The sequence below is a fragment of the Pholcus phalangioides genome, unplaced genomic scaffold (genome assembly GCF_987345545.1).
Source record: "Pholcus phalangioides strain wild (caught in Gottingen) unplaced genomic scaffold, Ppha-v1.0 ptg000022l_1, whole genome shotgun sequence".
Taxonomy (NCBI): domain Eukaryota; kingdom Metazoa; phylum Arthropoda; class Arachnida; order Araneae; family Pholcidae; genus Pholcus; species Pholcus phalangioides.
In genome coordinates this window covers 4325002-4351765 of record NW_028301615.1, presented here as the reverse complement: position 1 = coordinate 4351765, position 26764 = coordinate 4325002, and the positions used below count along the sequence as shown (strand labels likewise).

The window sequence follows — 26764 nt, the reverse complement described above, 5'->3', positions numbered from 1 at the left end:
TCACTCCGCTTAATAAGTCATATTTTTGCTCTCCCAAGAGTGACTCATTAACGAGGTTCGATTGTATATATATATATAAATAATTTAACAAGAAATTTTAACAATAAACTATATAGAAAACTCAAGGGGAGTTCGTAAAAGATCGAATTATCGAAAATTCGAATGAACCAGATTCGAATTAACCACGTTCTACTGCTAAACCATACATGCACCTCGTCCATATTCTTCTGCGAACTTCTAATGAATTGGTATATGTGTTGGAATGCGCGCGCGTTTGTGTGTGTGCGTATAGTGAACCTTCCGTGAAGTTTGTTTCTGCATAATGTTTGTTATGTGTAGTTCTGCCATCTGCCATCAATTTCATCATAGTGTAATGATTGAATAGTATACCGTTTTAGGCCTGTTACTCTCTGCGGCGAGACTTTTTAACGGGGAGATCGGCTCACATTTGTGCCTCGAAGTTGGGAACCAATCACGTTCTACTGCATATAGGAATTGTGTGTGGTTTCACTCTTTCGTTCCACTCCTTTTTTATGGACAAGTATTGAATTTCCATTGAAGCACATTTTCAGCAACTGCGTCAGTCATTTAACCGGTTTTCAAGTTAAATTATTGCACTGATTAACTTGAAATAACATCAATGGTGTTATGCCCTATTGCTTATACGCTAGATCTCTCTCAGTGTTTCCTCGACCTTTCTGAATGCAGTGAAATGTCTGAAACAATTTGACGGATCACTTGTGTGTAATACTGTAATTTTCGCTGTTCCGATTTTTAATCGAGGGTCTACCAGTCCCTGACATACTTCTGAAACGTATGATTTAAAATCAATTCTTGCTACAACCTTCTTTAACTTATGTGTGTCCTCCCTTAACTATTATCTTCCCTTTCATGCCCCACGACTTCGGTCGGGAAATACTACGGTTTTTATTTCGCTCGGGAATAAGACGGAACCCTGTGCACTACACAAATTTTGCCTCCATTCTCTCGTTCTAGTCAAATTTTCTGGACCACTCGCTCCTCAAATTTTCCACCCTAATTTATAGCTCCAATTCCTGTTTTCAGGTCACTCTTTTGATCACTCACATGCTTGTAAATTCTTTTGGTCACTCTTCAGGTCAAACCCTGACCTGGCCCCCGCTCTCTTGGTCGCTCTTTTGGGCATTCACATGCTTGCACACTATTTTGATCAACAATACACTTTCTAATTCTCTAGGTCACTTTTCTAGTCATTCACCGACATGATCCCTCGTTCTCTAGTTCATTCTTTTGGTCATTCAAACTCTTTCGGGTAATCACGTCCATTGCTCTCTAGGTCACTCACATGCTTGCACTCACAAACTCTGCAGGTAGCTCACTGACATGGCCGCTTGCTCTCTCTAGGTCACTGACTGACCTAGTTCCTTGCTCTCTAGGTCACTGACTGACCTAGTTCCTTGCTCTCTAGGTCACTGACTGACCTAGTTCCTTGCTCTCTAGGCCACTCGTTTGGTCACTCACGTAATACCTCGCGTTCTACGCAGAAGCGGCCTGTGGGCTATATGAATTTTGCCGCTCCTCTCCCATTCTACTCATTGACCGACCATTCTTCAAATTTGCTGCCCTGGGCCCGCTAATGCGCTCCTCCGTATATAACCCGGAACTATTTTTCTACATTCCGATCAAGAGGAAGAAATGTTCTGGCAGTGGTTTTAGATTTTTCCTATATTAGATCCCTCTGCAGATAAAATTTTAATTTAAATGATTTTTAAATTAAACTTTTATCTGCAGAGGGAAATCCCCTCCTTTTGATTTAATTCTATTCTTAGTTTAGCGAGTGGCTCAACAGCCCAGAAGGAATCAACCAATGTCGGAACCTGGGCTACGTATGTCGTCAGAGCCGTATTTTACGCAAAACGGATTTCTTTTTCGCTGCCAGAAGTTGCTGATCAGGTGAGTAGCGGACCCTCCCCCCCCCCCACCTTTTTCTCTTTCTCAACGAGTCTCGAGGCTCCGTGATGAGGTACTTCGTTGAGTTATTCTGGCAACTTTCTTTTTTTTTTTCTGGGCATCCCGCTCCCTGAAATTACCCACAATACTCCATCATTGCGGTATAAATTTAGCAGGAAATTCCACTCCTCTTGCATTTCTCTTCAAGTCGCGTCTGTTGTAGAATCTGTAAAGGACTAGTTAAAGTACTCGCATCGAAGATGGTGGACAAGGCAGTTTTGGACAAGTTGGAAGCCGGTTTCCAGAAACTTCAGGCGGCAACTGATTGCAAATCCCTCCTGAAGAAATACCTTAGCAAAGAAGTTTTCGATGCTTGCAAGAATCGCAAGACTGGCCTCGGAGCGACGCTGCTCGACGTCATTCAGTCAGGTGAATGATTTAGCCTACTCCTTTTTCATTGCCTCTTTAGTGGAATGCCATTCATCTCACTCATTAATGAGTTCCAACTAAATTAGTGACAGACGAATTCGTTAATGAATCATCGAACGAGTAAATTGCTACTCGCTTGAAATTCTCTGGTAGCTGCCGACGCAACAACGCGTTTTTCTTTTCTCATATAACATCTTATTTTTGTTTTAATATTTCTTCAAGTTGTTAACCCTTTATCTACCATATTATGAAAAGTGGAATAAGAAGAAAATTATAATAAATATAAATACAATGAATTAATAAATAATTATCATGTAAATTATTTGGTCGGCCATTTCAGTTCTAATTAAAGGCAAGACACTAAAAAAAATACTGTTTTGTCAACAATAAGTTAGTACTGTTACATAACGAATTATCTAATATGGTACTTTAAAGTACCGAAAGTTTTCGTTCATTCCTGAGAAGGATCACAAAACCGTATGCGAGGAATCAGTGCCGTAACTAGAAATTTTTGAGGTGGGAAAACACACACTCGTAATTTTGCCACCCTCTCCACTAAAATTTTCTCGATTTCCCCATAAAGTTGCCCCCCCCCCTCCTAAAGTTTTCTGCACTGGGCAGTTTTCCTACTACGGTTTCGGTTGTCTGGAAATTGTTTAAATTCGTTACAATAAACCATTTCGCCCGTTTCTGTGATGTAATTAACTCATCTCTAGCTTCTTCGGACCTGACTGAAAGAATTTTACTTCTGCAACTCAGTTATGAAACTCGAAGAAAATAATTATAAAATCCACGTTGTGAAGTCTGCTTCTATCGTTCGAAGAATCCAGCTCTTGTACCGTGGGTGATTAATGTCTAGGAATAAAAAAAGTTTTTCTTCGTTCTTTTGGCCACGGCCCAACCGATCCTTCCTCAAGCAGACAATCGGTCCCCTTGATGGGAATCATTTCCTTAAAATGCTCTTTTAAACACTTCAGTTTTCATCGCCGGATTTTGATCCGAATGCTTCGTTCTTTTCAACGCTCCGTTCTTTGAAACTGATGACGTTGTTCATTGGTTCGGAAACCGATCCGAAAAACTAAATATATCGTAACTTACAATTTATATTTGAAAAATAAACACATAAAGGTTAAAATTAATGTAAAGTAAATTAAAAAAAACAAATAAATTAAACATTTCTCTGGCGTAAGCAAGGTAGAGTGACCATCTCAGCAAGACTGGGTGAGTAAATGGGGAGGCGATGACCCTAATCTGAGATATTTTCGTATTTTTGCTGTAAAAAATGAACGAACCCCCCTTCCCCCCAGCGAAAATCATGCGTACGAAAATGGAGTTAAAAGATAAGGTTTTAATAAAAATCTAACGAGGCTAACGTGCAAGGTTTGGGATCGCTGCTGCACACAGATAAGTGTTCCGTTTATACTACATTGTCAATATTGTTCTATTATTCATCTTATTCCTTACGTATAATCCCCACTTGTGCAAATTTCGTTCGTCGATAATGTTCGAGTAGTGGTGAGGAATCGTAGTTGGTCACGGTTTTTTTAATAAAAAAATGTCGATTCTTCTACTTGCATGTATACGCCAGCGGAGAAAAGAAAAGGTTGCAGCAGCCTATAAAATCCACAGTAAGGAATTCAGATGTTTTTTAATACAGATGATTATACGTAGGGAATCGCATATATGATATAATCATCATCAACGGTCCAAAATGCAGTTAACATCCGCCTGATAATTCTCCTAAATTTTCCTACTTTCCTGGCCGATGCTTTTTTCCGTCTGCTTAATTAATTTTTACTCCCCATCTTGTTTTGGATCTGCATTCACGTACATTCAAGTTTTCAGTGATTACAATTTAGTGTGCTTACAGTCTATTTGTACGGCCTACGCGACAACAACTCGTGGCATTCAACGCACGCGGACAGACCGCCACCAACGGAACTTTGGTTATCAAGTCCAGACATGTGTGCTAAGGACGCTACAATATCAATTTAGACTTCGATTCTTAGACCACGATTCATCGTAATTATTTTGTTGATTTATACGCTTGCGCTCGGACTTGTTACTCTGTTTTATAGAAATTTATATGTATAGAAAAATGTGCATTATGTGAGTGGAAAATTGATTTTTGTCGAAACTCCACCTATACCAGCGCCATAGGCAGAATGAATGAACGCCAGAACTTTGCCACTGGACTTATCCCGTTGCCGAGATCTCTTCCAGCGCAGCTTCGTGGCAGAGTCTGGAACAGGTCACAGGCAGCTGTAATATGCAGTGTAGTGAAAAAACATTGTAAAAGTTTCATTGTTTATGCATGAAAAACTGAAAACAAATTAATTATGTGAATTGGAAATTGAAAATTTCAAACTTTGGAATGAAAAAAAATCGAAGAATTCAAAAATGGAAGGAGTCGTACCCAGTGTCTAGGGCTCTCATTAGGGAGGAACACCCCGACATTGGCTTAACACAGAACGTTTCTGAGAGCATCCCTTGGCCTCCAAAGCCTAAATAGATGGTCGATCCCCCGACGTTCTGGTGTAGTACCACTGAATTCAAAAATACTGATTTTTATATACGATTTTTATATTTGATTATTAAATACTGATAATATTGACTACAACTTTGCTTTTTTTCAAACTTGACAAAAAACTTTGCTTTGGCTTTCTATTTTTGAATTCAATGGTACTACAGCAGAACGTCGGGGGATCGAGCATCTATTTAGGCTTTGGAGGCCAAGGGATGGTCTCAGAAACGTTCTGTGTTAAGCCAATGTCAGGGTGTTCCCCCCGATGACATTGGCTACGACTCTTTACATTTTTGAATTCTTCGATTTTTTTTCATTCTAAAGTTTTGAAATTTTCAATTTCCAATTCACATAATTAATTTGTTTTCAGTTTTTCATGCATAAACAATGAAACTTTAACAATATATATATACATATATTCATTTTTAATAAAATTCCGGATGCACCCATCTTTCGGGAACGCTTCGATGTCTCCTTGAGATGGGAAGCGGGGTGTGTCCGATTCTTCAATGTGCAGTCTATCTGCTGTTCTCCTAATATATATTTTTTGTCATTATCCTTTTTTCAGTCTATTTCATGTGTGTGTCTGGCCCTACAGAAATGCAGCTATCCTTCGAATCTCTAGTCTCTCCATTTTATTTGTGAGTTGCACCGATTTGGACCCCCATATTTGCAACGTTTTATTCTTTCCATGACATAATTTTTCTTATATTTTATACCTTTCTTAAATGTTTCATAATTTTCCATCCATCCTTGTAATGCCTGTCATATCTTTCTATGCTCCTTTGTGTTATCTGCATTTTTTATCACTGGTGGATGTTCGTGCTCAAGTTATTGCTGGTAGCACACACTAGTTGAATATTTTTTTTCTGGAAAAGTGATCTCTTCAGAATCGCGCCGTTTTTGCCAAAAGCACTCTCCATCCAATCTTCATTTTTCTGTTTTTTTTCATTTGTGAGTGATATCGTTATCCGTAGTTATTTCCTGTTCTAAGAACAAGTAATTTTGTATTCTTCCATCTCTGTTGTTTAACAAAATATTCTTCAAAGCAAACGCGTTGATTATCTTCATACAGAGTGCATAGCTAACTCCTCATGCCGCAAATTACCGGTGAACCGTAGGTCCTAGAAGCATACTTTCAATTAGAAAAATTATCAAAATAACGCGTATACGTATATATATATAGACCTCAGATATACATCATTCACATTGCGAGGGATTGTTTTTTATTGCAATGAAAAAAATTAGCTTTTTATATGGACAACCTGTCTTCAAAACCCAATTATAAAGTTGTTGCTCCGTCTCTCCTGAGGCCAAAAAAAAAAAAAACCGTTTCCAATAGTACAATATTCTATTTCCAAGTACAATATTCTCTGAGGTGTTTGAATTAAAAAAATCGGAGGGAAAAAGTAAAGAACAATAGGTATAGATGCGAGAAAAGAGCGTTGTCGGGTAGTTTTACTGATTGGAAGTATGCCCAGGGCCATCTTAACAGCACAACAGAACACCGGGCAAAGTAATTTTTTGGGTATATTTTTCCCCCATACGTTAAGACGGCACTGAGTATGCTTCTAGGACCAACGGTTTGCCAGTAATTGGCGGCAAGGGGTACAGAGAGGTATGAACTCTGTATATTTTTATGGATGGCCACTCTGGGTATGTTCTCAATGCAAATCTTGAATTTTTGACTAATCTTCACGAAATTTTGAATGGACATGACTTAAGCGATAGGCTACTTTAGAACTTTGAAACATTAAATTTAATTCAAAAAACGGTCTCTAACTAATTGTTTCCCTATTCATTAAGGCAGGGGTCTTCAGCGTATGGCCCTCGGAGCTTTTTGTTGTGGCCCACCGATCATTGTCAGAAAATGGTTGAAAACATTGAAAAATGACTAATTCTGGAAGAAATAATTCCAGAATAGATGAAAATTCAGAATTACTGAAAGAAATAATTTAAGAATTAGTGAGAAAAATAACTTCATAATTTCTGATAGAAATTATTTCACAATCAATAAAAGAGTAATTGCTTAGTTATTGAAAGAAATGTTTTCAAGATAAAGTATAGCGAGAAGGAAAATAATTTCAGAATTACTCACTTTAATAATTAAATAATCATTTATAGTGATTTTAGATTGAAATTAATCCGAATTAATTAATTTAATCCGTAATTAATCAAAAACATTTTCAGAATTGGTGAAAAAATTATTTCAGAACTAATCAAAATTAATAATTAATAAAAAATAATTTCAGAATAAATAAAAGTCTTCAATTATTTTTGTCCCCGTTTAACTCGGGGCCTCATTGGCCCCTTCTATTGAGATGTCTCTAAATTATATGAATTGATGGCCCGCGGGCTTCATGGGAAGTTTCAATTTGGCCAGTCATGTATGAAGTGTTGAAGACCCCTGTATTAAGGTGATGAAGAAACTGAAAGCGCAGTTTCCTTTAACTCATAGCGTAGGACAGAAAACCTCGTTTTGAAGACTGCTGAAAAAAAGTTCTGCCTGCAGAAAGCGGTTTTTTTTTAAAGTGCGTTTAAGAATCTTCATCACCCCCCCCCCCCTCTCAAAAAAAAGCAAAGGATGTTTGGAGGGAGAGGGAAAGATAACTTTAAAAGTGTTTTTTTAGGGGGTGGTGTGCCAGATCCCTGTCTGAACCATGAAAGATGTTCATATACGCATTGATAAACACGACTCATACTTTGCATATTTACCACTTTTGCCGGGCAACGCCGGGTATTTAAAAGAATTTTATTAAAAAACGGGAGGGGAGCGAATGCCCCCCCCCTTACCTTCCGCCTATGCATGTCAAAAATTTTTTTCACTGAACGGAGGGGGGGGGGGGTGGCGATTGCACCCTTCGTTTCCCCCGTATCCCCCTATGAGATAGAGCCTGTGATGAGCAACTCTGATAGATTCGTCGTTTTTGTTTCGACTCGAATCTCCCCATAATTCTTTTAGTCGTCATTGAAATCTAATGCTAAGCATATTTTCGCTACAAAAATTTGCAAATTATACAGTAAGGTGGTGAATAAAACATCACGGCGAGATCCAAGGATCTTGACCTACTCCTTGCTAGTTGAAACGCTCGAATGCGTTCGTCCTTGATTGATTTTATTTCATTTATTTTATTGGTGTTTCCGATGAATGTGCACGCAGAAATGGATAACGACCGACCAAGTCCCCGCACAACAAACATCGTAGGAAATCAGGAAGCCGATCGGTTATTTAAAGCACCACATTAACCTACAAATCAAAATTTTAAACATTACCAAAGTGGGCATTTCGTGAATTTCCGCTCTTCTTCATAAATGAAGGCATTTTGGTTCCATAGTTTCGAAGCGTCCGTTTCATAAGATTCATATGAATTGATTAAAAATAAAACCACGTGTGAAAGGTTGGAATTCACCATAAATCGTTCTTTTTCTCGACATAGTACTCTACAATGAAGTGAGTTACCGTTTTTTAAGTAAGAACTGCTTTTTCTAGCAATCACACAACGGAACGAGGATGACTTCTTAATCTCATCGTGGTTTGTTGCTTTGGTGTTCGGTAATTTCCTGCCTGAAATTCGCGTATTGAAAAATGAGTTTAATCGAGTTTAAAATGAGTAATAGATAAATGAGTTTTTTAGTGTCGATTAACTGGAATTATATTGTCTGCACCTTTTTCTTCAATTAGAGCATGCATCTTCAACCTATTGTTCGCGAGCACCGCGGTGCTCCCTAAAGAAGTCTTAGTATTCTTTTCCCATGTTTGACTTCGTGCTCGCGAGCACTTAATCAACGTCCCGATCAAACACCTTGTACAAATTGCATTCAAGGATTAACATCATCCTTATTTCCTGCATTCGTATATCAAACTTGCCGTAAGGATGCTCTTCTTGTGATGATGAATACAGGCAGCGACATGACTAGAAAAAGTTTGAAGACCTCTGCCTATTAGGCCGGGATTACACTATAAAGTTTGATAAAAGATCTTTTACAAAACAAAAAAACAAGCAATAAGCCCATTAGTTACATTCACTCGAATGTAACCGATTCTCTTACTGGTTGAATTTTTGTAAATTTGTGTAAAAGAACTGTTATAAAACTTTTATAGTGTAATCTCGGCCTTATAGAGGTTGGTGTAAAAATAAATATTTTGTAAAATAATTCACAAAAATAATTTCTGCGATTTGTGTTCTGATGTGTCTGGAAGAACAGACGTTGTTTATCGGGTTTTTCCCTAGGGAAAAGAAATCTCTTTCATTTCGAAAGATTTCGTATGTGGATTAGGTACACGCCACTGCATTTTCTCCCCAAAGAAACGAAATTCGCATTGAAGGATTTTTATGCTCAGGAAATCACCGTAAATAGTGATAATACAAAGCAATAGTGAACAATCAACAAGTAGTAACGACCCTGGACGAATCCGAACTCGTACTAATTTTAGAAGAGATCACTCGTAGACAGAACAAAGGGGGGGGGGGTTGCGGTGCGTGCAGGTGTATACAATATAATTCGGTCGATCGAGTCTGAAATCGCGTTTTTTTTCCCTTGGTGTTTTCTTTCATTTGTTCTAAAAGTGGTTTCTAGATCCTTTTTTTTTTCCGGTGGCGGGTCCCGAAAATAACTTGTCGCTATTTCTTGTTGGCACCGGCTCCTTGGATCCTTATAAGGCGGCTGCTGAAAACAACGATATGCACGTGGCTCGGGAATAAGAAAGCCAATCCCTCATCGGATTCGGAAAGTTCAAGTTCAAGACTTTTCCCACTCTTTCTTGGATCGGCGACAAATTTATTCGTTCACTTTATAGTAGGCGCATGATTTCGAAGGCCAACGTAAAATTCGATGCTTAAGTAAATGCAGGTATGTGTAAATAAAACTTTTCCGCGAATGGGAGAGGTATGGAAATGTCAACACTATATCAATAGCAAAGCCAATATAGAATGTATTCGTATCCTATTAAAACATCTCATCCCAACCTCGTCTGTCTTGAATGTATTTCATCTCCCTACCGCAGAAACGTGAACTTGAAACATTATAATTATAATGTTTTATTGTGAATGAAATAATGAAAAATTATAATCCGAATTCAAACGCGGGATAAAATTTAGGGACTCTACGAATTCAGCATTCCACATTTTTTTTTCGATCCACAGACTGTAATACGGGTGAGTATTACAGTGCCCAGGGCCGGAATAACCATTAAGCAAAATAAGAACGTGCTTAGGGCATCAGAAGAAAAGGGGCACCCAAAAAATGATAAAATAGTACATTGTTTTGAAACGAACAATTTTTTTCCCGTCATCAACCATCCAATAGAAAATCCTAAAATTTTAAGCTCAATTGATTTCACAATTGAAGGTTTTTATCGAAATGTTGACCAGGGCCACAACTAAAAGGGGGCAGGGGGAGGGTCTGTTCCCGCCGGTGTTGGACCAGGAAGGGCATCAAGTTTACTTTTTCCCTTGAAAATTATGGGAAGGGGTGCCAGAATGAATACAGACCCTCTCCAAGCAATAGAGTAAATTTTCGTTTCTACTTACGGCCTTGTGGGTGACGAGAAACTAAGTTAATTGCGAACAAGAATTCGTATTTACTACTCAATTTTTGGATTGAGATTTCGCTATATTTCCATAAAGTAAGCCCAGAGCCATACAACAGCATCATAGGCCCCCGGGTAAATTAAATTTTTCTCAGGGCCCCCTCCCCCCTCCCACCTAGCTTATACATACCTGCCTCCCAATTTGCATATTTACACTCTTCAAAATTTTAACCAGATAAAATTGTTATGAGGCCTTTCCGGCACTGAAGGCTCCTGAGTCGTGGCATCGCAGGCTTCGGACAAAATTTCTAATTCTTCTAAACCACCCTCCCCCCACCCCACCTAAAAATACCTGCTTGCCAATTTGCATAGCCTATTTACAGAACCCGACTTTGATTAGATGGTGGAGGTACCATGGGCAAAAGAGGAATTGGTGGGGGCCTCTTTCGATTGTGGTCGAAGAGGTTTGGTACGTCAGAAAATGCAGCACGTGTTGTTTGTGAACACATGAAAAAGGGGGATATGCGCTATTTTAAATGGGAAATGTAATGTAAAATTCTCCACATGAAATATTTCACACAATACATTTTTTTTTCGCAGTCTCATATGAGCAAATCATTGATAATGTCATCAAAATCTAATTTTTGAGTTCTCTCAGCTTCAATGCACAGTAAAGCTGAAAGAGATGACAGTTTCTCTTGTAAAAGACTTGATCGAATAGATGATTTTATCCTTTTTTAATAAGAAAAACGATTTTTCTCCAGAACAGTTTGATATATTGGTGATGTTGTTAATGATGATTCAATGCTGCCTCAAAATTTCGAAACGTCCCTTCTAAACCTCTCTATCGTTATTTAACATTCGGAACATTGTGTCACCAACCTGAACCAAGGATGAAGATTGTTGCAGTCCACCTGAAAAAGTGTTTACAAGATCAGATGCATCAAGTTTCGCATATTTCACAAATATAACAAAATCTTCATGAAGATTTGAGGATTTCATGTTGATCACATATGCAAAATTTCTTACCATCATTTCATAAATCATTTTACGTTCAGAAAGATGTGAAATTGAACAAAAGACTGACACATTGAAAAGTATTTTTGTCGTGAAGTTAATATTACAATAGGTGCATTATATACGTTCTGTGTAAAGTCTATTATTGATTGGTATAATATTAAAAATCATTATTGAATAGGATTTGCTAATAATGGGCACTTTAGAAATAGTATGATGTGATTTAAGGGAGAACTCTTTGATTTTCTTTACCAAATAAAATTTATATAAATTTGAGTAAAATATATACTATATTACAAATTATGGGACCCCCTACAACATGGGAGCCCCTGGGTAAAGAGTAAAGGGGACGGGAGGGGCACTAAAATTACTTGCGTGCTTAGGGCTGTCATATGGGTTAATCCGGCCGTGGCAGTGCTTCATAGAAAGCTGTTGGCACAACCCCTACTGTACAGCATAGTTTCCCAAACCTTTTTTCCATCTCTCTCACTGCCCCCCCCCTTCCTCAAAACTGCGTCTCCCTCTCGTTCCCTCCATTCTCCCAAGCATTACCATTTTTTCTAGTGAGTCTTCTGTTCGTATTACATGGCCAAAGTAAGAGAGTTTCTGTTTAATGATTGTTGCTTCTAGACAATAGTCAACCTTGACTTCTTCGATAACCGATTTGTTTTGTCCTTTTAGCTGTCCATGGAATTCTCAGCATCCTCCTCCAGCACCAAAGTTCGAAGGAATCAATTATTTTCTTATCTGCTTTCCGTAGTGACCAGCTCTCACATCCATACATAAAGACAGGAAAGACCAACGCATTTATAATTCTAATTTTTGTTTTCATTCATACATCTTTGTCTTTCATGATTATATTAAGCTTTCTTATGGCTGTTCTACCCAGAACTACTCGTCTTTTTATTTCTTCTGTGCAAGTTCCCTCTTTCACAATTCTTAATCCTAGGAAATCAAATCTGTCCACAATCTCAAAACCTTCGCCATCTAGTTGAAGACTGTAAATATCTGCTGTACTAATGATCTTTGTTTTTATCGTATTTAGGTAGAGTCCAAGCTTCTCACTTTCTGTTTTTACTCTTGATATAATGTTCTTCAGGTCCTCTTCGAATTCTGCCATCAGAGCTGTGTCATCAGCATATCTAAGGTTGTTGATCACTCTTCCTCCAATTTTAACACCTGCCTCTAATTCCTCTAAATCGGATGCTCCCATTACATATTCTCCATAGAAAGTAAATAAGTTTGGAGAAAGGACGCATCCTTGTCGAACCCCTTTTTCAATTCCAAACCATTCAGTTAAGCCATAGTTTGTTCTTACACTTGCCTCTTGGTTAATATATAAATTTCTGATCCAGCAGACGAGGTGATTAGGCACTCCCATTGTTCCAAGAATATCCCAAAGCTTATCATGATCAACACAGTCAAAGGCCTTTGTATAATCGATGAAACAAAAATGTAACTTCTTTTGACGTTCTTTTGCTGCCTCCATTATTTATCTTATATTGGCAATTTGGTCTATAGTTCCCCTATTTCTTCTGAAACCTGTTTACTCCGCTGCTAATTCTTTTTCTATAACGGTTTCGAATCTTTTCTAAATAATTTTCAGTAGAATCTTGCTAGCATGTGGTATTAGGGCGATTGTTCTGTAAGTGGAGCATTCTCTAAAATCACCTTTTTTGTGAATGGGTATTTTGTGAATATAGATATTTTTCCAGTCTTTGGGCCACTCTATTTTCTCCCAAATTTGTTGACAGAGTGATGTTAGTGCATCGATATTTTACCCTGTCTTTTTCAGAAGCTCTGCTGGAATATTGTCAATACCTGGAGCTTTGCAATTCTTTAGTTGATTTGTTGCCCATCTGACTTCGTCCTTTGTAACTGGTGGTTCATGATTTATTTCTATATTGCTATTTATTATCTTTCTATCTGATTTCTTATAAAAATTTTCTGTGTATTCTTTCCATCTGTTTACAATGTCTTTTCCAGAAGACATTTCCATTCTTGTCTTTTATGATACCGAAACGTGGATTTCGGTATGTGGATTTGCCAGTTATTTCATTAATCCTCCTCTAGTTCTCCTCTTGTTCTCCTTAGTCTGTTGTCTTCTTCAATTTGTCTACATTTTGAACTAAAAAAATTCTCTATGTCTTTCCTAGCCTGTCTTTGAAATTGGGCTTTAAATTCCTTGGTTTCATTCACTTCTCCAGCAGCCTTAGCTATTCTTCTTTTTTTTTTTTCGGCAATTTCAAGAGCTTCTTCTGACAGCCAAGATGTTCTCTTCTTTTTATTTACTGGAATATTTCTCTTTGCTTCTTCCTGATCAAGGTCATCTACCAGATCAAGGTCATTAAAATGGTTTCTTGTTGAAATTCTATATTCCTCTGGTACATTATCTAACCTGCACCTAGCTTTTTTTTTTTTTCAAGCCGAGCACAACTCAGGTCTATCACCATTTATGGGCGATTTACTACCTAGTCAGTTATGCCGGAGGTGTAACTGTGTGTGTACCTAACAGTCCGAGTGCGTATGTAGTGTTGTGTTTGATTTTTCGGTGCTGCTATCTATATTTCAGAAGGGAAGTGAGTGATGCGTTATGCTTTAATTACATTTGTGCTCTTTGTAGGTCTGTTGCTCTCTGTGGCGAGACTTTTTAACGGGGAGATCGGCTCGCATTCGCGCCTTGAAGTTGGGAACCACAGAAAACCAACTTCAGCCGACCACCACTACGGCGACGGTGGGGCTCGAACCCGCCTGTACCTAGCTGGCGCTTTTCCATTACTGATTTTCTTTATTTTAAGTCTCATTTCTAAAATGAGTAACTGGTGATTAGACCCACATTCAGCACTCGGCAGAATCTTACATGTTGTCACTGAGCTTTTCCATCTTTTGCTGCCAATTACGTAATCAATTTGGTTCTTGTATATGGTGATGTCCAGATGTCCATGTGTACATTCTTCTTTTAGGCTGCTTAAAGAAAGTATTAGCAATGAAAAGATCATTTGATGAACAGAATTCAATTAACTTTTGTCCAGCTTCATTCCTATTTCCAAGCCCAAAGTTTCCTGTTGTACCTGGAACTGCCACATCTCCAACCTTTGCGTTTAAATCCCCAATGATCATCAACGTATCTTTACTGGGTGTTTGATCAATAATTTGTTGCAGTACATTATACAATTCATAGCTAACTTCTTCTTCAGCATCAGTTGATGGCGCATATACTTGGATGATCGTTATATTTATTGGACTACTTTTTATTCTGATTGACATACCCTAACACAGATGCATCAATGTTATTTTTAATACTTATTGCCACTCCATTTTTTTTATGATTTTCATGTCCAGAGTAATAAATCGTATAGTCATCCGACTGAAAAAAATCCCGCACCTGTTCATTTCAGTTCGCTTAATCCGAAAATGTCTGTCTTTGTTCTTTGCATTTCTTCCTTTACAACTTCTAATTTTCCATTAGGGGCCGTTCAAGTATTACGTAAGCAAATTTTTAGCCATTTTTGACCCCCCCCCCCCTTGTCAGCAAGATTTCGTCATCAGCTCTGCCCCTCTGAATCCAACTCATATTTTCATAAAGGGTGGTTGATGACGTAAGCATTATCCAAACCCCCCCCCCTTATCATCAAAAGTCAACAAATCGGAACCCCCCCCCCATCGATGATGACGTAATAATTGAACGGCCCCTTATTCATACTCCTAACATTCCATGTTCCCATTCTGTATTTTTTCTTTGTTAAACTCAAAGATTTCCTAGTATTTCTTTCATCATTAGATAAAATTCCTAAAGGCTTTGATCTATCTACGTCATTGTGGTCAAAAGACCACGATAGTCTTCTTGCATCTTCCCAGTAATAAAGTGGTTGCTTTCCGACCTGGGGGCCATCTTCCGGCAACATGACATATTTTCTTTTTGAGCCTTATCCATAAGAGTTTTCTTGGCAGTGATGAGAAGTAGCTTGCCATTGCTTTCTTCTTACAGTACTATCCACATTTCTGTGAACAGCTATCTGGTCAAAGACCAGTACTGACATTGCTGCTGCCCAGTGTCAGGGTAGTTTGGAGTCTACCATCTCCTAGGCACCTCTCTTAGTCTGACTCCTAACCCGCAGAGACCTGTCCGGCTTGGGAGGCCCTTCCAGTAGCTAAGCTACCGCCGGCATAGCTCTCGGGGTTGTCAGAGCGCTCGAGCGCACCCACCACGGCAAGGTGAAAGTACCATTCGGGCGGTACTTTTTACGAGTGAAAAAAAAAGAAATTACTCGTTACCAATGGCCACTCCTTGGGTGGATCCAAGAATACTTAAACGATCTTCCGAAACTACAAAATATCAATGTGTCGTTAAAAGCGATTAACGATTCATCGAAGGTAGCAATGATACCTTGCATATGGAAGCCTCATTTCGCAATTTCCTTGAATATATATGAATTTTTAGTCAATTAAATGTTTCACTATCACATTATCCACTCGATATTTCGTTTCTAAAAGAGTAAGTTTCTTACCTTTCAATGGCTAGAAATGCATCATTTCAAATGAATATAATTACGTAAAATTTATATTTCTAAAAACGATTATTGAAAAAATCACCAAAAATAATTTTGGCATCATTATCGCGATTTTTTTTACGTCTTGTTTTCAGAATGCAAAATGTCCAACTCTCGCGCACTTTCAGAAATGAATTTGATGAGAAATAGTTTCGTAAAAATTTCGTACTATTTATGCGTGCGCTGCGCGAGATTTTATGACTTTTCAAACCAACTTATTTCAAATAATTTTAAATTATTTAAAATGTGTGTGAAAGGTGTTCACGGGAAAGACAGTCGCGCGCAAAAAGAGACAACCCACAAAAATTTGCTTATTAAATTAAAAGAAAATCAAACTCTGAGTAGGGAATATTTCTAACTTATGGTAGTGGTTTTTTTGTGGAATCTAAAAACCACTTTTAGAACAATTGGTTCTATTTTTTTTTTGTGTACTACCGCTTCTTAAATTTTTTCCCCATCTTTTCTGAATCAGCCTGCATATTCGAGGAAACTGCGAAATGAGGCTTTCATATGCAAGGTATTGTTGCCACCTTTGATGAAGCTTTAATCGCTTTCAACAACACATTGGTATTTTGTAGTTTCGGGAGATCGTTTAAGTATTCTTGGATCCACCCAAGGAGTGGTCGTTGGAATAACAAGTAATTTCTTCTTTTCATTCGTAAAAGTGTTCACTCGTCACGTTATTAGATGCAGGTAGGGACGGGCTTAAGTATTTTGAGGCCCGGTGCAGAAACAGATTTGCGGCCCTCTAAAACGGAGTTTTCCAATCCCCCCCCCCCCAGTAGCCATGAACCCCATGGTGCTCGTCAGGTTTACATGGGCACCAGAGACTAATGCACCATCAAACTAATGTTTCATGGTCATAAAAAAAACATTCGGCAATAAATTTGGACAATATTGCTCACCGCCCAACAAAAATAATGCAAGTGAGTCCCCAGCCACTTAAAGATTGTTGGGGAGGGAGGTTCCTAGAGAACCAATTATCTGTCCAGGGCTGAAATTAGATTATCTTTCAGCCGGGCCAAGCATGCATTATGCCTCCCTAGTGTAATTTTGAATAATTAAGAAAACAATTTAGCACTGCTTTTGATTCACCGCCCGGACAACTGTATCCACCTGCATCCTACTCTTGACTGGGGGGGGGGGGGAAGGATTTTGTGGAAACCTAGGCAAGAGGGGTTCGATGTCTGAATTTTAGAGGTCTAGAACAGAATTTTAAGCTATTTGCTTTGTTAAAACGTTTTGGTCAAAATGTAATAAAGCCTGCCTAAGTCCGGCCCTGGGTGCAGGAAACACAAAGCAACCCTGTGTGCTCAAACTAGTAGTTATATTATATTTATGACTAAACCCAAAACTTCTACCGCCCCAATGGACATTCCATCCCCCCCCCCATCTATAGAAGAAGACCATCTTGCCTATAGCCATTGGATATGTTACTGCCAAATTCCGAAGTTCTGCCAATTCGTGACGGTACCGGCCTATTCGTGAATTCGCCAAGAGTTTTGGCTAAAGTGCAAATAGTAGAAATGATTTGGAGCCAAATACATTTTTTTAATCGTCAACGTGTGATACATGTCTACGTATAGCAGTTTTATTGGATTAGCTTCATGTGACGAGAGAAAAAAAGTGGGATTTGAGAGAAAAAATTATAAAACAATTACATAAACATATAGTTTTTATGCCAAATTTGGGATAAAAAAATTATTCCCGCATAATGACTGTGGTTTGATGGGTTACCATCATGGCCCCCCACATGGGGGGGGGGCTGACAGGGCCCGTGGAAAGGTCTCTTTGATTTTTCTTCTTTCAGATATTTCTCATAGGAAAATAAACAGGACTCTTTAATATCAATCATATCAATTTGTGTGTGTACTCCTATGGACGGATATCTTGAATTACGTACCTTCTATTCTCATTGAAATTTTTTTTAACTATACACATGTACAAGTAAACGAAAAAAAAACGGAAATGAAGAAAAGAACATTGTACAAGGGTACAACCCCCCCCCCTCGGGTGGCAGTCGTTCTCCTAGAAAGGAAGGGCATTGTGATGGTCATGGCTACTGACATCAAGGACACCAGCATTTTGTGTGTCCTCAGGGCTACCGCGCGACCCCTGCTGTTTCAGTTCCTAGAAGGCCATAATGTCTGGATAGAATGAAAATTGGGGTAAACAGACGTCGTATTCCACAGTGAAATTGCCTTTATGGGTGCCGATAAAGCACATGAACCCCCCCCCCCCCATCCTGGAACAGGGGGCCCCGTAAAAGGGGGCCCCCCGTAGGCTGCGCTCTTCAGCGAACCCCCCCCCCTCTATAAAGTGAACTAATAGTGGGAAAAAAAGACAAAAATGGTCCAGGCCCCAGGCCTGAAGCTCCGCCAGCCCCACTCTCGTGGGCGGGTTATAATACTGAGACAGCTTCGTTGCAAGCTTTTGTACAAAATACAGTGGATCCCGCATATAACGTTTTCCTCCTTAGCGCGACTTATTTTGCGACTCTCTGGTGCCAACTCTTATTACTGATACTCATCGAGATTTCTCGTTTAAAGCGTTTTCCCGCAAAAAGTATTATACGGAATGGCTGTAATGACGTGTATACTGAATCACGTGATTTCGCTCACGTCCCCTCTAATAATCCCCTCCCTCTCCCAGTCCGAACAAATCAAGGGGTTTTTTCCTTGCTTCTGAAAAAAATGCTACATTCTGCATCAGCCTTTTTTACGAGTTTGCGTACATAAAGGATTAATTTTTTCCCCACGCGGATGAATCCTACGGTTCTAGCCCAAAAGAACGGTAAGCAAAACTAAAAATTTGAATTTTTGTTAAAATTTTTATTTTGAGCACATTAACAGTTAACTATAATAAATATATGTCCGAAGAGTTTGGCCCTGCCTCGAGGCCAGTTGCGATGTTTGTTGAATTGTGTTTAATAGAGTTTGAAAACGCTTATTTTTAATAGGGCATATCTACAAATGACAGAGTAACCTCGTTCATACGTCACTCAGTTATACGACTTTCATGTTTATACGACGTTTAACTTTGATAGCAATTGGCAACGATACATTTTAAACAACAATGCAACAAATAAATTTTAATGTTAAAATATTTCATTCATTTATTTAACGTAAAACCTCAATTATTCGACGTTTTCACTTCGACTCAAACTCGGAAACTTTTGAAAGAAAGAAAAACGTAATTTATATCCACACAACAAATGCGCACAAAATTTTTGTATGCAGTGAAAAAGCGTTACTGCAACAGTTCTTGCATATTGTCACCGCAAAAGACATAAATTTTAGGGTGATTGCTGACGTATACGAAAATTGCCAGTGAGATCACTGATGAGTGATGACCATTTAGAGTGGACACTTAGGTGATTTGTTTATTGCCTCTTTCTGAAAATACGCAGATGTGGAGAGTCCCGAGGAAATGGGTTTCAATTGTTTTGACGGCCATATGACCTTTCAGAATTTTTTCTCTCCCTATGTTTTCAACGTTATCCCGAGAGGGTGAGAAAGTTTACTATAATCATTTGGGGTGGTACAGGCCTGCCGAAAATAGACAGATACGGTACACATGCACAGTAAGTTCTTTCGATAATTTCCTGTAGAACTTTCTTTCGATGTGGTGCTTTACTTGCTGACGGGGCCGTCTTAAGAGCACCATGGGCCCCGGGCCAATTGATTTTTCTGAGGCCCAACCTGGAGAATTCTCGAAAATTTCAATTAGTTCCCATTTTTGTGAGGAACCTCTTCTCTTGAGGCCTCCGGACCGTGCTCGGGTGGGGCCATGCGTTCATACGGCACTGCTTGCTGACTGTGTCAAATCCGTCGTTCGTAATGCCGGAAAAACAAAATACGCTCTCTCTAAAAAAACTGGGAATTTTGGAAGAATTCAACAAGAATTTTAAATTGATAACAAAAGTTCATCTTGCAAACAGGCCCGTCATTTGGGGGGGCCGGCTTTTGAAAATACACTAAAAATGGTATAATATTATATATATCCGGTCAAAGTTAGGGAACTTGGTTTTGCCATGACCGGACCGGATGGTGTTAGACGTGAATGATTTTGTTTCAGATGAACGCAGCCCATGTTAGCAAAGCAGAGGAAAATTTTGTTTCTCCACATGCTTCACATGAACATGTTTCGCTCAGGCAATGGATTGCATTGTATATGTATAGCTGACCGATGACTGTACCAAGAGGTCATCAATTGACGTCATGGCTCACACAAGGCAGAGTAGGAGCAGACAGAGCTCTGAGGCCCATGTTGTTCTTTACACCATAAATGCACTGTAAACAACCACGGCTATTTATCTTACATACATATTTACTTATTGGATTAAATTTACGTCACCCTCAGGGGTGTGCGACAAATGCGGCCACACAGGGTCCCCCGCTTGCAGGAGTCCCGCATATAAAAAAAGCTAATTTTTTTTTTCTGCATTAGAACAAGGTAGCTATGTTTCAACTATAAAAATGATCATTCCAAATAATACAATCGAAACTCGAAGGAGCCCAACAGGCCAGTTTCTCTACAGGTTCCAATTCTGGTAATTGTGGTCCTGGAATTGACCTATTAATGAGGGTGTACTGGAATTTTATTTTGGGCTTGAAATTAATTTAACTTGCGTTATAATGCAGTTATTACAAACTATAATTAAAGCAGTAGATTAAATGCAACCAATTTTAGTTATTTTTCCTTTTTCCCGTAAATTATGCCTTTTTTTAGTACCTAAATTTCTGGGCTCTAGACATAACTATCACGAAATAATACGCCAACTTGCCAATGATCCCACCACCAAACCAGAACATGGCTCCCAAACGAAGCCACGCTGGAAAAAAATGAGAAGAAAGAAAAAAAACAACTAAAATAAAAAAAAAATTGTAGTATTTGTTGCGGACAAACACGCAAAGATACCCGCGCCACCAGCTAGGAATTCAAGTCCACTGCTGGTCGAGAAGATTTTCAACATTTCAAGAATGAAGATAGTGAGAGAGAGTCACACACAAACACTCCACCGCTCTTCATCTTGTTAAAATGATTTCCTCTCTGAAATAGAAAAAATATTAGACAGGATTAAACGTATATGTGTAACAGAAATCAGTGAAAATCACGATGAACATCACTGTCCAGTAGAGGAAAAGATATTGCAACGGGGATATACGTACAACATTATAAGGACCCTCGTAGTTCATAGTCAGAATGTGCGCATGAGTCATTGAGCACTTCTTGCTGGGCTCTTGGCACTATTATTTTGTCCCGATTGTCATTGATGAATTTCATCAGGGTACATAGCTTGTCACGAATTTCTTTGTTACTGAGGATAGATTTTTTCCAAGCTATGATATCTTCAGTTGGGCAATGCAGGGGAAGTCGTTGAGTAACTGGGCACTCTATGGTGAGGTGTAAAACGCTGCCCATTTCCCCCACATTGACGATGATCCCGAATTATGTGTTTTGTTATCGGACTATGGTTAGGGATCACCGGTCACTTCGCGAACTGATCGACCATCCGAAATTCGGACATTGACCAGGTCAATATTTAACGAAATTGGTCAATTCGCCAAGTGGCCGGCCCCGTCGCGAATTGGCCGATTTCGAGAGATATATTGCAAAAAAGGGTAAAGATGGTGCATGCGTCGGGGCCTGCTATAGCTAATGGCTATACGTGAGATAGCCTTTTTCGGTCATGTCACGAGCTTGAGGCCTTCTTCTATAGGTGGGTGGTGCCCCCAGGGGATGATATTACCCACTTTGGGAAGCAATGCTGTAAAGCATAACACAAAAAATGTAGAAAGAACGAGTTAATTTTTTTCATCCAAGCTCACGAACTCTAAAAATCTCCATGGACCCCTGCTTTAGAACCACTGCTCTATAGACTCTCCAGAGTCATTTGTGAGCCTACTGAACTGACGGCCTCAAGACAGATTTGCCCTTGCATGTACGTATAGTTAAAAGTCGTTTATAATCATTTTAGCTAATACTTAGGGTTCAAGTGTGGTGCAGACATTTGGCCATGAATCTAAGGTGACTACAAAGTGTCGTGAAAGACATGCTACGAAATGGAAAATTACTGGCATTTGTAAATTAATTATAATTACTGGCATTTGTAACACATCACGGGATTCGCGATCAACTTGTTGCTTAGAAGGAAAATAGACAAATATCACACTTACATTAGTTATTGTGTTAGGACTTTGTGTCGAGCTCACTTGTCTTTTTCAACAGGTGTCGAGAATCTGGACAGTGGCGTCGGAATCTACGCTCCGGATGCCGAGTCCTACAACACGTTCTCCGAACTTTTCAACCCAATCATAGAGGACTATCATGCGGGCTTCAAACCCACCGACAAGCATCCACCAACGGATTTCGGAGACATAAACACTCTGGTGAATGTTGACCCAACCAGCGAATTCGTTGTTTCTACCAGGGTGAGATGCGGTCGCAGTTTGCAAGGCTACGCTTTCAACCCTTGCCTCACGGAACAGGTAGGAATTTTATAAACATAAATATTATACATATATATATGCATATACAAGTAGGCCTAGAAACCTCGCTGTATTAATCGTAGGAAAAATGTCTGGAGTCGACAGGTCTAATTCGATCAACTAGAGACGATGCCATAAATTCGTAAATTCATGAAAATTGAAGGAATTAATGTGATTTGAGATGTGTTATGTGTGTATTGTGAGATTCTTCCAAAAAAGAAAATTATCCTCGTTGGGGAAGAACTATTTTTTTGGAACAGGAGAAAAAATTAGTCTACATTTTTGTCGATAGAGGGCCCTGCACGAAAGCAAATCACTGGAAATATGCAAATCACAGTCCTGTAAAATGCAGGAGGTACGATTAACAGCTCATTTTAGAATTTTCCTGCTACTGGCGCTTACATAAGGTTTTCATTGTGATGGATACCATTGGTGGGCAAAGGCCACTATTGGTAAAGTTTTACCTCAGCCGCAATCGCGCTTCAGAAGCTTTACGAAAGTTTCGACGCAGAAGAGATGGAAGAAAGGTTCAGTGAAGTAATTTGGAGATTTTATTTCGTGCAGCGCTCTCTATCGGCTAAAATTGGAACAAAATTTCTTCTGTTTCCCTTCCCTCCAGGAACGATGAAATGGTCCATGGGCGGTTGAAGTTACGGATAGGGATCCGATGGGTTAGCTTGAGTTGGGGGCAGGGAGCGATGAGAAAAATAAAATTTCTTTCTTTCTTTCCTTCCAAACCGATCACAACTCCAGTCTATCACCATCTATGGGTGATTTACTACCTAGTGAGTTGTGTTGGAAGTGTAGCTGTGAGCGTACCTAGCAGTCTGAGTGCGTATGTAGTGTTGCGTTTGTTTTTTCAGTGCTGCCATCTATATTTCAGAAGTGAAGTACATTTATACTGTTTGTAGGTATGTTGCTCTCTGTGGCGAGACTGGGGAGATCGGATCACATTAAAAAAAGGAGGAAGTCGAACAAAGTTTGTAAAAGTGACGGATGATGATACCTCTCCGCTATTCATACAAGGATTTTAGATAATTGGCTCATGTGCACGAAGATGAATTCAGGAGGACTAAAAAGTCATATTCGACAGCCTCTGCGGGGCATTGAACTGCGATCGTCCATCAGCTGAATGGATTCTGTCACCTTCGGCGGTAGAAGGGGGGTACACGGCCTTATAATGGGTGGAAACAGGGATTTCCGAAATATTTTAGGTCCGTGGGAATGGATGCTCGAATTGAGTTTCGCGGGTAAGTTTTTGGTTTTCCAACTACATGATGCATCATTGTTAAAAGGCATCGTTGTTCATTAATAAAGCTTCCACTTCTTTGGCAAACTTTCATGCGTTAAATGATCTTTCAAACAGATGAAACAAATTTTATTCATGAAACTATTCTATGAGATCAACAACCAATAACGTTTGTGAAGGAAAAATTGGAATTGATTGGTTCATTAACCCTGACAGCGGCAATCCCGAGTTATCTCGTCAAACGTAATCTGCTTTATTACGGTCACCCGAAATGTCTCGGTTTCTTAACACGCTTTCATTTCCAATGTGGTAGTTATAAAATGCGGATCAGAAAAATTTTAAGAACCGCTTAAGGGGTCTCACTACTCTTTCGACTCGAAAAAGTCGAATTTTTTCAAAAAAATGACTTCGAAAGATATTTCATTCAACTGCAAATAAAATACTAAAAATTTCGTGTCAATCGGTCAATTTGTTTGTTTATAATAAAAGAAATAAATAAATAAAATGAATTTTATGGTGCGTAAACGTACACAAGAAAAAACACTTTGAACGCGATTTTCTCAGATTGCAGTTTTTGAGCTGACCCGTAAGATTTAAAGAAAAATACTGCCCCAAAAATTCAGAATTTTTGCAGGGAAATTTAGCAGATATGTGTTGGTAGAATAGACCTCGGATTTAACAACTGACTAATGGGAAGTATTTTTTTAAAAATGTTGAATTTAGATTTTTGAAATTCATATATTTTTTCAAACTTTAAAAATTTATAAAATGCTAACGAATGGTCAGATATCAAAGTCCGAGGTCTATTCTACCAACACATATCTGCTAAATTTCCCTGCAAAAATTCTGAATTTTTGGGGCAGTATTTTTCTTTAAATCTTACGGGTCAGCTCAAAAACTGCAATCTGAGAAAATCGCGTTCAAAGTGTTTTTTCTTGTGTACGTTTACGCACCATAAAATTCATTTTATTCATTTATTTCTTTTATTATAAACAAACAAATTGACCGATTGACACGAAATTTTTAGTATTTTATTTGCAGTTGAATGAAATATCTTTCGAAGTCATTTTTTTGAAAAAATTCGACTTTTTCGAGTCGAAAAAACGGTGAGTACTTAAAGCAGGGGGTTCTGAAACTGCACCGCGGCGTCCTGGTGCCCCTTCAACCTCTTGTTGTTAGGGGCGCCACGAAGCGGTGACCCTGACAAAGATTTTTCGAAGAGAGATTCTTTGTTAAACAGCTCTGGGGAGCCGGTGGAGCTCGCAGATTAGCATTGGATAGGGAAACACGGCGCCGGGGGGGGGGGGGGAGTTTGAGAACCCCTGGCTGAATAAAATTCAGTCAGATGCATTGTCCCTGTAAAGTTGCTTATCGCATTACACTCTGTGTGTCCTGCATAGAAAGTATTACCAATAAACTCCCTTTGCTCGCTCTCGGTGATCCTGTGCCTGTGGTGCAAATTACCGATGTTACTAAATGCCTTCAGAAGAACGAAAAGTGACGAAGTTAAAATAAAATTCAAAACGAATTTGAGCAGAATATAAAAAAATATCGTTGTAACCGGTTTAAAATCTCCCCAAAAATATCGTTATAAAGGGATTTATCGTAGTAGATGATATCGTTGTATCGAAAGGAGTTTAACATTGGACTATAGGCAGTGCCGTCTTAACGCATGGGCCCACCCGGGCACAGCCCGGGGGCCTCAAGAGAATAGGGGCCTCACAAAAATGAGAACTAATTGAAATTTTCGAGAATTTTCCAGGTAGGGCCTCAGAATAACCTATTGGCCCGGGGGCCCATGATGCTGTTAAGACGGCCCTGACTATAGGCAATTCCAAACAATATTTGAAAAAACATCGTTGTAGAGGGATTTATCGTTATATCGAGTATCGTTGTAGCGAGGTTTCACTGTACACGCTATCAATTGTATACTACTATAATGTTTAAAATCATTATAGTGCGAGTAACATACTGTACCTAATACGACTGATAAATAATTTTAGATTTCTTCAGATTATGTATAGCTAGGCTCTTGGAAGGAGATGTCCCGGTTTTTCGCCATTAAATTCACTGTCCCTGTCCCGGTTTTTCTTTGCGCAATCAAAGATCGGATGAAATGGAATCATATACAAATATAGTCCTTCCGCTTAAATGGATAAAATCCTCTGCGACCGAAATTTTATGGTTCTCCGCGAAACTGAATATCAAATGTTTCCCCGCTTCAGTCGAATACAGTCAAACCTCGTTAATGAGTCACTCTTGGGAGAGCATAAATATGACTTAGTAAGCGGAGTGACTCGTTAAGCGGAGTAAGCCATAGCTGTGCCAATTCCTGCATGAGGACAATTGGGACTTACAAAAAGTGATCCCCGTAAGTGGAGTGACGTGTTAACCGGGTGACGCACTAACGAGGTTTTACTGTACTACGATTCACACGACAACTGTAAACGTATGCTATGGTTCAATATTACGTTATGGTAAGTATATTTAGCCACTCTTCTATGTACATAATATTTTTATTAGATAAAACATTTGAAAATTATGGCGAATATATTGGCAGTTAAGACTTACAAATAACCCAGACTTTAGGACTGGAAGTATCCAAGCTGTGTCTTCAGTACATACATTCAATTACTTTAGTTTATTTTTGTTCTCTGTAGGGTCAATAGAGGGCGCTAACATTTTCAGTGACAGTAAAAATCTAAAAAAAAACAAAAAAAAAACTGCACAAATGCCATATCTTCAAATTAGAAAAATGATCGAGAAAAGATAGGATTTCTGTTTGTGCAACTAATTTGGGTTGCAAGTTTTGGTTTAAAGTTTGGTAAAAAGTCTATTGCAATAAAAAATCCCCCCCCCCCCCCACGGTGGGGGCTCTTTTATACCGTATATACTGGACGTCCGACATTCATAGCCCTACCCTTTTACTCATTTTGGCACCTTTGTGTAGAAGCAAAGTGATAATATTTTAGTAATACAATTGTAAGTTTACAATTTTATACCGTAATGTCCGTCAAAAAGTGGTTTCTAAAATGTCCCCAGTTT

General features: G+C 38.9%; 1 protein-coding gene across 1 annotated transcript in view; it reads left to right on the top strand.

Moving 5' to 3' along the window:
* Positions 1-1976: 1976 nt before the first annotated feature.
* LOC149069377 (arginine kinase) overlaps positions 1977-26764 on the top strand; it is a 41711-nt gene continuing 16923 nt past the window's right edge. The window contains exons 1-2 of the mRNA XM_089249223.1: positions 1977-2358; positions 22211-22470. Coding sequence (XP_089105349.1) covers positions 2190-2358; positions 22211-22470 — 429 coding nt within the window. The 5' untranslated portion in view covers positions 1977-2189. The remainder of the gene's footprint in view (positions 2359-22210; positions 22471-26764) is intronic.